At 37.3% G+C, this 12756-nt stretch overlaps 1 protein-coding gene across 1 annotated transcript; it reads left to right on the top strand.

Moving 5' to 3' along the window:
- Nucleotides 1–5742: 5742 nt before the first annotated feature.
- LOC112044583 (U-scoloptoxin(19)-Sm1a) lies at nucleotides 5743–10472 on the top strand. The gene is made up of 3 exons (XM_024080454.2): nucleotides 5743–5902; nucleotides 8720–8872; nucleotides 10305–10472. Exons 1-3 carry the CDS (start codon nucleotides 5842–5844, stop codon nucleotides 10439–10441), a joined length of 351 nt encoding a protein of 116 aa, XP_023936222.1. The 5' UTR covers nucleotides 5743–5841; the 3' UTR covers nucleotides 10442–10472.
- Nucleotides 10473–12756: the final 2284 nt, after the last annotated feature.

The raw sequence follows: 12756 nt of genomic DNA, 5'->3' as shown, positions 1-12756 counted from the left end.
CGCGGTGGTTCCTACCTTCAAATCCCGTCTCCTATAAGGAAATAATGTTTGTAGTAGGCCATTTACGTAGACTGCTAATGATACTCTTAATAGCCATTATTTCTCATAATAGTTTGTATTCGAGAAACACATTCACACAAAACTTCGTAAATCAATTAGTGTATCAAAGAGGTCAGGAAGATTGATGACGTCACGACGAAGGTGGAAAACACTCTTTCATTCAGAAAAAGTATTTTTTGTATCCAGTCCTCCTGAACTTTGAAGGGATCAGACGTATAAATCAATTTGACGGTTTTATTCAGAGGGGGAGAAATTGCTCGGTTATTTTTTGACGTGTCACACAAAATTGCGGTGTATTGCTGATAATGTGTTAAGATTTCTGAATACTAGTGTGTTGATGCGATTATTATGTTATAGGTTCTATATTATGATGAAAGCTTTAGTAGAAGGGTTAGCGTGTTTGTGTATGTAAACTGTGAGATCGGTAGTTAAACAGAAATACATTTTTAAATATTGAATTGAAACAGTGTAACTTTGCGGAAATTCGTAATTAATTATTTATATTACACAGTACGTAGTACTATATAGTATATAATTATATAACATAGAGCCACTACATCTAATTAAGTGCCACAAAAGAGAATGGCGAGATTGCATGTATTTTGGGACTAGCTGATAGAAGTAGCGTGCAAAATGAATGACGCCTTTTTTTGTTAATAAAATGCATTTTTTTTCGTTTGATTCCTGTTCTGCAAAATGCCAATATTTTTTTACAAGCATCTTACAAAATAATAGTTTTAATCAATATATATGAGTGTGCGACACTTTAGAGTGTGACTTCCACTTTCGCCAATCTCATTTATCTGTCGCTTTTGTCGTGATATTGTCTTATTATACAATAATGTTGTTCAAAATAGCGACCGCCGCGACGTTAGTTTATAGGTACTCTGTACTTATTTTTAAATCTATGGTATAAATGCCTACTCTTTGCATAAGTTCTAGTTTTGTCCACCAATTCAAATGCTTGTGGCAATAAGGCCAACAGATTTCCATAAGTACAAACTACTTAAACTAAAACGCAAATAATCTCAGTTTACTCGACTCGAATAGTCCTAAATAACGTGTATTTGGAATTAGCAAAACTGCACTCAGCTTTTCCAACTTCATTGTGACGTCATAATATCAAAACACAGTGCACGTGACGTCATCAGAACGTGTAGTAATCCGGCGCACCTGGCTGTAAAAGTTTGTAGTAAATAAACTGTGCTCGCGTTAAAATTTTGCATTTAGTATGCAACGCCACGAAAGTAGCGGAAATTCTCTTCAATACATAAAAGTAAAATTGAATTGTCTATCTGTGATCTCTAAACAACTGTGTTTTCTTAAGTGCTTATAGTTGATTGTGTTGAGGATTGCTAATAAACCCAATCGAGGTTTTTATGATGTTTGTCTTTCTGTGTAATGCCTGCTAATCTTTGGAACGGCTATCCAATTTTAATGGATCTTACACTGGAAAATAGATAAGGTTAGTGAGCAACAAAAAACAGCCGATTTTCCTTTTAAAAGTAATAATAATAAATGCCCACCGGCATTGGAACAGACTAGGTGTTTAGGTCTAACTAAACAAATAAGAAACTTATAAATAAGTGATTTCGTTTTCAATAATAAACAGCAGATGCCCACGACTCTGTTCATATTCAATTATTAAATTGTACAATTCACGAATAATCCCGCAGTGACCATGATTTTTTCCGGGGAAAAAAGTATGCCTAAGTTTCAAGTTTTTTTTAACACTGTAAAATTCATCTAAAATAGTTTAGCGGATTTGTCGTGAAAAGGTAACAGACAGACAGTAATACTTACCTGAGCATTTATGATATTAATATGTTATGGTTAATTCTGAAGCCGTAACCTACTTAAATATTATTGTAGTTAATCGATCGGTCAGATAGAATAATAGAATAAATATTATTATATTTATTCTATCTGACCGCCCTTTTCCTGGCCGCAAATCGAGCGTTGCTAATAAAGTGGGTCGGGCAAACATTAACCTGGAACTCCACATTTTAACAAGTATTTTTAGTTGCTTTCTCAAATGTCTCATCAACCCGCTTTCACAGAGTACCTGCACTTTTTAACTATGAGATACGGTTATACGATACGTTATTTGCGTCTCATATTATTTTATAATCCCAAAACAACAATTTGGATAAATTCAAAAAGTTTTGGATAAATTCAAAATCAGTTTTTTTGAAAGCCCTTGTAAAAATACAAAGGAACAGCCGAGAAAATACTTCATTGCTTATTATGTATGGGGAGTTCTCACACCAGTGTGAGAACTAAGTATCTATCTACTTTTCGAAAAGTAAATAGATACTTAGTGGTATTCTACCGTGAAATGAATGTATATGTATTACTTAGCAAAATAAACAGAAATTATTAACATTATCTGATTATACTCATATATCTGATATAGCTCAGCGAGTCAGAAATGGCAATGGTCAGGCCACATAGTTCAAAGAGACGATGGTCGTTGGGGTCCTAAGGTGCTGGAATGGCGACCCCGCACCGAAAAGCGCAGTGTTGGTCGACTACCCACTAGGTGGACCGAAGACATCAAGCGGGTTACATGGAGCCGCTGGATGCTTGCGGCTCGAGACCGTTTTGTTTGGAAGTCAATGCAGGATGCTTATGTCCAGCAGTGGAGGGCTGTGAATGATGATGATGGATGATGATGATGTATTGTTTAAAAATTATTTTTTGTGTTCTTTCTTATTGATATCATAGTAAGTACCTATAGATTATCATCACCACTATTAACCTATATTCGGCTTACTGCTAACTGCTGAGCTCGAGTCTCCTCTCAGAATGAGAGCGGTTAGGCCAGTAGTCCACCAAGCTGGCCCACTGCGGATTAGTAGACATCACACACGCAGAGAATAATGAAAATTCTCTAGTATGCAGGTTGTTTTTCCTTTACGTTTGAGACGCGCGATATTTAATTTCTTAAAATGCACATAACTGAAAAGTTGGAGGTGCATGCCCCGGACCGGATTCGAACCCACACCCGGAATCGGAGGGAGAGGTCATATCCACTATAGACCACTATAATAGACTATGTTCTAGAGAAATAATTTTCCCCAAGACTACAAAGGGAAATAAAATCTCTAAGCACAAGGAAATATTACGCCACGTAGACAAAGCCACGATTAGCTATTTACGAAAGGGACATCCCTGTAATTGCTATACTGTGGGCAGCCAACATTGTAAACTAATCTAGCATTTATTACATCGGCAATAAGGTTGGTAATCCAATAAGTATTTATATATAATTCTACCCTCTTAATCCTTTATTGTTTGTGATGGATCCCGTCTCCAGTATCACCTGTACATCATGATTAATGACTTGTACTATGTGGAAGGGAGACCGTAATGAGGGAATGGGATGACTGATTAATTTATGCTATGGTCAGATAAGGGTTTTAAACTAGAGTGTTGCATTCTAATGAGACAAAATGTTCTACCCGTAATTTAGCAGCTATTTCACAAATTAATAAAACTAGCCGACGAGTTCGTCCGTGTGGAATTAAGTTTTTCACAAATCCTGCAGGAACCATAGATTTTTCCAGGATAAAAATATATAGCCTAGCCTTACGCTATATATTTTCATTTTCTTTCATTAAATATGTTAATCCAGAGTAAAATCTATTTCCATTCTAAATTTCAGATTTAATGATACACTTACACACACACTTTCACATTGACACAAACTGTTGTCTTTATATTACTAGTGTAAAGTGTGATTAGCGTAAATGTGACTGCGTGATGGTATACTCATAGATTATAATCTATTTTCAAAAGACTGATTGGCTTTGGATGTTTTATTAAAGTAACAGCACAAACGGAAAGGAAACTCAGTAACTACAGCAGAAACGCATTCATACATTACTTAGAGTGATTACAAATAGAGAAGTTATTTAGAGTGAGACATTGAAACACAGCCAGATGATAATTATAATCTTAATCTAAATTTATAAAAACGAAAGGTCAACGCACTCATTAAGAAATCTCGAAAACGCCTGACGGAGAAAGGTGAAATTTGAGGAAGGTATAAAGTTAGTAGACATCCTCTAAGAAAGGATTTTGCGACAAGACTGGATATATAAGGTCCGCGGGGAACGAAGTCGCGGGCGTCTGCTAGTTATTTGAAACATCTTTCACAACTTTTTTAATTAGTAAAAGGACAGCAGCATTTTTAACTGCATCTGTACAAGAAAACGGCATACTTTGTGTAGCACGGTAGAAATAGTAATAGTTCGACAAAACTCTTTAATTAGCTTTAAAAAAGTTACCGCCAAAGACGTACCGCCAAGCGATCTAGCGTTACGTGTCGTGTAGAAACCGAAAGGGGTGTGGATTGTCATTCTACTCCTAAGAGGTTAGCCCGCTTCCAATTTAGATTGCATTATCACTTATCATCAGGTGAGATTGTAGTCAAGGGCTAACTTGTACAGATTAAAAAAAAATTACGTTATCGTATTTTAAATACACGCGATCGGTTTTTGAAAATTAGATCAGTAAATATAAGTTTTCTGACTCGAACTTTCAAAACAACTTTGTCTGATTTAGCTCTCGAACTTTGTGAACACAGCCTTACTCTATCAAACTGAGTAACCGGGGATAACAGTAATCTTTCAGCTTGATGTACCTACTATCGTAGACTACTATCAAGTATAATATCATCCGTACTATGGAGCATCATTACGGTAATACACTCACGAAATGATTTCGATATTGCGTTATTAGGCTGAGCGCCAGCAGGGATACGGGTATATTCAAACATTCCAATGTTTTGATTCCTAAATTGAGGGGTCTAAGATTCGATCCCTGTCTATTGAGCTATTATCGAGAAACAAGATTTTGGTTTAGTTAGAGGGGAAAAGGAAGGATTTATTATATTCTTTCAAAACAAAAAGTACGCTGCAAAGTTGCGTTTAGTGACATTGACAACGAAGTATAAACGCAATAATATATTTTCTACATAATTTAATAGACTATTTTTAGCAGACTCAGAAGTGGATTACAAAAATAAGAAAACTTATGTCGAACAAAGGTTATGATGATTCACAATATTTGTTAGGATAACTTAATTAACAAATCTAACTGTAACCAAAATAAGACCCCAGAATGGAAGAAAGAATGACCTTGAGTGGAAACATGAACTTGTGATCGTTGATGTAGGATTAAAGGCGCCTTTGAAAGTTGACTAACACTCCCCTTTTCCACTCAAGTCACTCTGCCTATCCCAAGTAACCCATGAAGAATTCTACAACAATAAATGTGGACGGCTTGAACGGCACGAGTATAAAAGCCGATCGTACGACGAGCGCTTTATACCGCAAGTCGTTCCCGCCAACCGATCGCTACCCCTCTCTAAATCCCTATTCTTTACGGAAACATGTCCCACCCCCTAGCGTCGGCACAAGCCAACACGAGATCGAGCAACTTTATAACCATCTCAGACTACTATTTCCTACACTATAGAATACACATTTTCATATGTGTATTCATCTATTGATTTATTAATATATTGAAGAACCGATTTATGCAGTTTTCAATGGTAGATTAAACTAAATCTAGTCAATTAAAATAATTAATATCTGTTTCAAAGTGATAAATAATAATTTTGTGTAGTCGCAGGCTGAGACAATAATTAATCTAGTAATAAGTTAAATATAAATTACAGCTGTGTATTGGACAATAACACAATAGGAATAGACTTTTTGTTTATTCTGTCGCTTAGTACAGTGGACTGCGCACGCGCATATTCGTACCGTCGTCATGAAGATCGCTGTACTCGTGATTGTGGTGTTAGGAGTTGTTAGTGCAAATGAAGCGGACTGTAAGTACAGCCTATTTTTTTTTTTAGTATTCACATCTATACTAGCGGACGACCGCAACTTCGTGCGCAAAAAATATTTTTTTTTTTTTAATCCGTGGATTATTCCGGGAAAAAGTAGCTTATGTTTTGCTCCAAGGTTTCCATACCAAATTTCATTCAAATCGTTTCAGTAGTTTAGCCGTGAAAAGGTAACAGACAGGCAGACAGACTCATACTTTCGCTTTTATATTATTATTATTAATTATTATACGAGTAGATGCAGCTTACAAAGCGCGCTTGTCATAAACTACTCGTAAAATTAATATTCACACTACTTAGTCAATATACATTTATTTCAATTAGCCACGTCAGAATTTATATTAATAATTATAATGTCACGTCAGTCATTTATAATTTTTTGACACACCATACCAACCTACTAAGTCTGTACATTTTTTATATTTTTTTTACTTTACAACTTTAAATATTTTTTATTAAAATGTTGCTAGTTTGTTTAGCAAAAAAACTTTAATAAAAATGCTTAAACGTGATTTTATTTATCTTTTCAGTCACGGCTGAAAATTAGTAAGTACGAGTAGATACTTTTTTTGTGACTTTGATATTTAGTTAGTAGCATACATAAGCTTATCGGATTTAGATTAAGTACTTGACACTTGTACCGACTCTTAAATCTATGATTTTGATATGTTGGTCTCCGCTAGAAACGATGTAACTCAATTTCTTTAATAAATAGATATTTAATGGTTAACATTTTTCTGAGATAAGTAATGATATTTTTATTGTTATTTAATGTCTTTTCTATTACGTTACACTATATCAGTGTTCACGGTTAAATGTATTTAGTAATGGACTACAATTATTACTAACAAGCATAACAAGCATAAAATTACACATATGGTATTTTTTTAAATACTACTCGTATTTTTGTAATCATATTAGGAAACTATTGCCTATAATACAAAACTATATGCTGGTCATGTGGAAAATCTGTTTGAAAATGGTCTGTTACATTTGTTACTTGTTTCTAAGCCGATTGGCTTGTTTAGGGTATACTTCATTATCATCATCATCATCATACCATATTCGGGACACTACTGAGCTCGAGTCTCCTCTCACAATGAGAGGGGTTCCGGGTTAGACAAAATAGTCCAACACGCTCGCTGGTCCAATGCGGATTTGCAGACTTCACACACGTAGAGAATCAAGAAAATTCTCAGGTTATGTGCAGGTTTCCACACGATGTTTTTCCTTCACCGTTTAAGACACGTGATATTCAATTTCTTAAAACGCATATAACTTAAAAGTTGGAGGTGCATGCCAGGACCGGATTCGAACCTATGCCCTACGGAATCGGAGGCAGAGATCATATACACTGCGCTATGACAGCTCATGAGTAGTTATGGGTTACTTATTTATGTTAAATTCTAACTTAACTAGGCTAACTTTATTGTCAGATGATAATGATAGTGATCGGAAACGATGGCTTAACAAGCTCCCCGAAACATGTAACATCACCACCATTTCAACTCCACCCTGAAAAAGTTTAATGAATACTTTTTAGAAGGGAAAGCTCAGTATTTTACAGCCTGAGCCAGGACTCGAACCCAAGCGCTCATGATCAGAAGCTGGTAAACCACTGGTACAACGAGTCATTTTGACTGAGAATGGGGTGAATGAAATATGGTACGGTTGGGCCGATCTAATGATGAACCGCCTCTGTCAAGTCTAATCCTAAGTCAAGTCCCTATAATAAATTTAATAATCAAAAATTGCAAATCGCACTGCGACGCGTCGCTTTTAGACCAGAAAGCTGCATACGCGTATGAAGAGGCTGTTAAACTTTCGAACCAATAACCTCCACTGTCCCAGTTCCTATTAATAAGGATAACAATCATTATTCAATCGGTTCCGTCTAGCAATTGAGTTCAAAACAATCAACAATACTTGCGTTCCGTTCGTGAAACACACGGGTAAACAACCTTCGACTCTATGGTATATAAACATAAAACTGGTGAAATGCCGAGGTTTAGTTTAGCGACCGCATCTGTTAATTTGTGATAAGTGATACGATTGCATTACCCGAACAGATGCCGTTAAACCCGTTTGATGTGGTAAGTTTACTTTGACAAATCGTGATAATCTATTTCGTATGAAAAAATCCCATCTGAGCATTATGATGCCTAATTCTAATATGATGACCTCTCGGGCGGCGTCGACTTACAGGTCCAAGGTTAGATTCTCTATTCAAGGCCATGTATAATTTAAAATTTCGTAAATTAGCTCATAGTCACCCACTGGTGAATATACTTTAGTACGAGCAAGCGTTTGTGCTGACACAAGCTCTTCCCTGAGCCATGGAGCAAAGACTACTGCGACTAAGGTAGGAGAATGTTCGCCTTTCAATACCAATCAATATAGGCTTCATGTGCACAAAGGGATCGATTTACTAGCAAATTATGCCTGCAAAGTGTAGTTATCTTTACAAATGATTGCGTCCGACAAAAAATCTACCTAGAGCCATTGGTGGAGATATTTTGGGGCGTTAGAACAAATATTGTATTGAAATCTTTACCAGCCTCCAAAAAAAAAAAACACCTGGAGCTATTGGTAGAGATATTTTGGGGTGTTACAACAACTATTGTATTGAATTAAATCTTCTTAATTATTATCATTGACGTCCACTGCTGGACGCAGGCCTCTTTTATACCGCCAGCATTCAGCAACCATTCTTCTAACGGGTGGTTGTCCAACACTGAGCTTCCCGATGGAGGGAGTGTGTGGTGTATTGACATAATGAAAAGAATTTTCTCATTCCAGTAAGGATCATAGATTCGATCGTGCAAGAACAGCCGTGCATCCACATGGGTGGCATTTGTACGGTCGCGGAGGACTGTCCCAAGGGCCACCTCGCTGAGAAACCAGGACTGTGTCCAACGCAGCGCAAGCAGGGGATCGACTGTTGCCATGGAGGTATTCTATCATCACTATTATCATCAACCTATTTTAACAGCCCACTAGTCAGCCCTCCCTTCCTAAAAGAGAGAAGGTTAGAATTAGATCCATCACTCTGCTAATGCAGGTTACTGGCCAAGGGTAATAATGTTTGAATTTGTATCCTGAGGCATAGAGGTGTTACAAGTCTTATCAAGTCTTGAACTTTATTTCTATGGGATGCCAAAAATAAAATGTCACTGACAACGAAGTTGCCATGGAAATGAGTGATGTCATATCGCTGTAACTTTACAGAATGCAGGGGCAGGAGTTGAAACTGAGTTCTGAAAATTCTTACTTAAAATTTCCAACGAGGCAGTTATTCCGTACTAATATTCAACTTTTTAATATTAAACGTTGGCTTTATCCACAACTTTAAAATCTCGCTCAGCGAGCTGTGGAAAAGTCTTTTTGTTAGGAGTATATCTGAAGATCACAATCCGGAACGAGGAAATTTTTAGGAGAACGAAATTAATCGACGCAGCCCAAAGTATTAGCAAACTTCAGAGGCAGTGCAAGCAAACACAGTGTAGGACGCCCACCAGCCAGATGGTCCAACAACGTAAAGAAGGTAGTGGGAAGTGGCTGAATGAAGAAGGAGGATCGTGTGTGGTCTCGGAAAAACCTACTTGTATGTCTAGCAGTGGACGGATACATGCTGATGATATGATAATATTAAACTCTTCTGATTAACTATGAGACTGGTGTTTGTAACTCCTTACAAATAGCAGTAAACGTGTATCCGCTGACGATGATGATGATGATGCTACTTTACTGGGGTACTTATTCTAATATTATTTTTTGCAAAAACTCTTAGTAACATCCTATACTTGGGAAGTTGGTTATGATTGTTTTGTTAGCAGAAGTAATGGAACAAGTATTATAGTCGCTAATAACAAAGCAATTATACTATGCGGTTCCAGCAAACGACACGACACGTAACAACCCTTTGATCTAAATCTCAGCTTTCGCAAAGAAAGCTTTTCAAAAATGTGCATTCGTATTTCAGAATCGTTATCAACCCACATACGGCTCACTGCTGAGCTCGAGTCTACTCTCAGAATGAGAGGGGTTAGGCCAATAGTCCACCACGCTGGCCCAATGCGGATTGGCAGACTTCACACACACAGAGAATTAATAAATTCTCTGGCGTGCAGGTTTCCTCACGATGTTTTCCTTCACCGTTTGAGACACGTGAAATTTAATTTCTTAAAATGCACACAACTGAAAAGTTGGAGGTGCATGCCCCGGGCCGGATTCGAACCCACACCCTCCGGAATTGGAGGCAGAGGTCATATCCACTGGGCTATCACGTCTCTCGTATTTCAGAATACGTGATATTAATTTTAAAGATAAACTACTTTTTTGCGTAACTAACATAAAAATAACTATATTTTTTTTTATTTTACAGTATCCTTGAAGGAAACGAGATGTGAAAAGCACGGTGGGGTCTGTATGACCCATGCGACGTACTGCAACCCTCGTCTTATATTCGACGGCGCCAAAGACTGTCCTCAAGACCACCATTGTTGTATTATGACTCTTTAGGCTGATGGGACAATTAAAATGAATATTAATATTATGTTTTATTCATTATATTCTCTCTCTCTCTAGTCGGTCCCTCATGACTGAGGATCGTGACCACCTTGGCGAGTCATCGTTTGCTTTACAATGCTCCTCCATCGAGTACGGTCGCTGGCCATTTGGACGGCACTGTAAAAGGTTCGGGCTCCTGCTTCCTTTAGAAGATCGGACCATCGGGTTGGAGATCTACCTCGTGGCCGTTTGCCTTCCACATTTCCCACCACAATAATTTTTTCCAAGTTTTCGTTCCCACGGCGTGTGATATGTCCAAAATAACTGAGGATGCGCTGTAGACAGATGGTTGAGAGACGTGTTTTAATTTGAAGCTGTGAAAGAATTGATACATTTGTGCGTTTGGCAGTCCACGGTACACGTAACATTCGCCTCCAACACCACATCTCGAACGCATCAATTCTTTGTCTTTCTCTGGCGTGAATAGTCCACGTCTCCACACCATACAGGAAAATCGGAAAAATAAGTGCCTGAACCAGGCGTGTTTTGGTTCTGTTTGTGATGCTTCGATTCTTCCAGATGTTTGCTAATTTCGTCATCGCATCCCTAGCTATTGCTATTCTTCGCTTAATTTCGGACACACAAGTGCCATCATTACAGATCAAAGAACCCAGGTATATATAATTCACCACAGTCTCGATTCCCGGAATATTGCAGTTGGTGTTAGAGAGTTTGTTGGAGCGATCTATTACCATGATTTTAGTTTTGCTACGGTTAACCGAAAGGCCTAATTCCGCGCTCTCTAATTCAAGCTTTTGAAACAGCTCCTTCATATCCTCGCCAGATGTTGTTACAAGTACAGTGTCATCAGCATACCGTAAATTTGCCACACGCTGACCTCCAATCTGAAATCCTTTATCCCAGTTCTCCATGACTTTCCGCATGATGTATTCCCCATAAATGTTAAAGAGCATTGGTGATAAAATACATCCTTGACGAACACCTTTCCTTGTCTTAAACATATTAGATAATTTACCATCAAGCCTCACGTAGGACCGGTTATGGGTATATAGATTGGCAATTATGGTTACCAAGTGTTTTGGTACGCCCATTTCTAAAAGGACTGACCATAGTTTCTCCCAGTGAACACAGTCAAAAGCCTTACTGTAGTCTATAAAACACAGCAACACAGGATTGGTGAACTCACGACTCTTTTCAATAATTTGTCTCACATTAAGGATCTGCTCCCTAGTTCCTTTCCCTTTCACAAACCCAGCTTGTTCTTCAGGAATTTGTCTATCCAGGAAATTCCTCAGACGTTGGTTTAATATGTGTAACATGATTTTGCTAACATGTGATATCAACGCAATTGTTCTGTAATTGGAGCATTTGTTCTTGGATCCTTTCTTATGTAGTGGTATAAATACAATAAGTATTTCTATTTAAATAATATAATTCATTATATTATTTAAATAGAAAGCTAAGCCTTATGGGAGCCTTATGGTTTAGAGCCGAATACGATAGGGAATTTGAGCGAATTTTGATATAATTGATTTCTACTATTGTGTGTAACGAATCGAATGAAAAAATATATCAAGAAAATGTAGACTTAAAGTATTAAGTATATTTTGTCAAGATAATACGGTAAAGAGAATAATTCAATAAAGGGCCGATATTGCTTACGACAGTCAACTTATTAAGGGACACATTCTTCGCCGTCACACGACATTATTATAATATAATGGAGTATTATAGAAGCTTTATTATTGTTGTAAGAATATGTTATAATATCTTGTTAGCTTATTTTTAGAATGGAAACTTGCAGCAGACATACTATTTTATGAAGGTTGAAAGTATACCTACCGTGATAGACCAGTGGATATGACCTCTGCCTCCGATTCCGAAGGGTGTGGGCTCTAATCCGGTCCGGGGCATGCACCTCCAACTTTTCAGTTGTGTTCATTTTAAGAAATTAAATACATATCACATGTCTCAAACGGTGAAGGAAAACATATAAGGAAACCTGCATACCAGAGAGTTTTCTTAATTCTAAGTGTGTGTGAAGTCTGCTAATCCGCATTGGACCAGCGTGGTGGTCTATTGGCCTTAACCCTCTCATTCTGAGAGGAAACTCGAGCTCAGCAGTGAGTGATATGGGTTGATTACGACGAAAGTGTGCCCATTTTTCTACCAAAGGTAAGTACTGTAATTATGTAGTTTGGAATATGATTTCTTTATACTTGGATGGAAAAAAGGCATTAATTGAAATCTGTTAACTTCCAAATCTACTAAGTGCAAAAGCTATTGACTACTGTAGGTACATAAGG

Source organism: Bicyclus anynana, chromosome 4 (genome assembly GCF_947172395.1).
Source record: "Bicyclus anynana chromosome 4, ilBicAnyn1.1, whole genome shotgun sequence".
Classification (NCBI taxonomy): Eukaryota; Metazoa; Arthropoda; class Insecta; order Lepidoptera; family Nymphalidae; genus Bicyclus; species Bicyclus anynana.
Note: the sequence above shows the minus strand (reverse complement) of the source record. Positions and strands in the feature narration are given on the sequence as shown.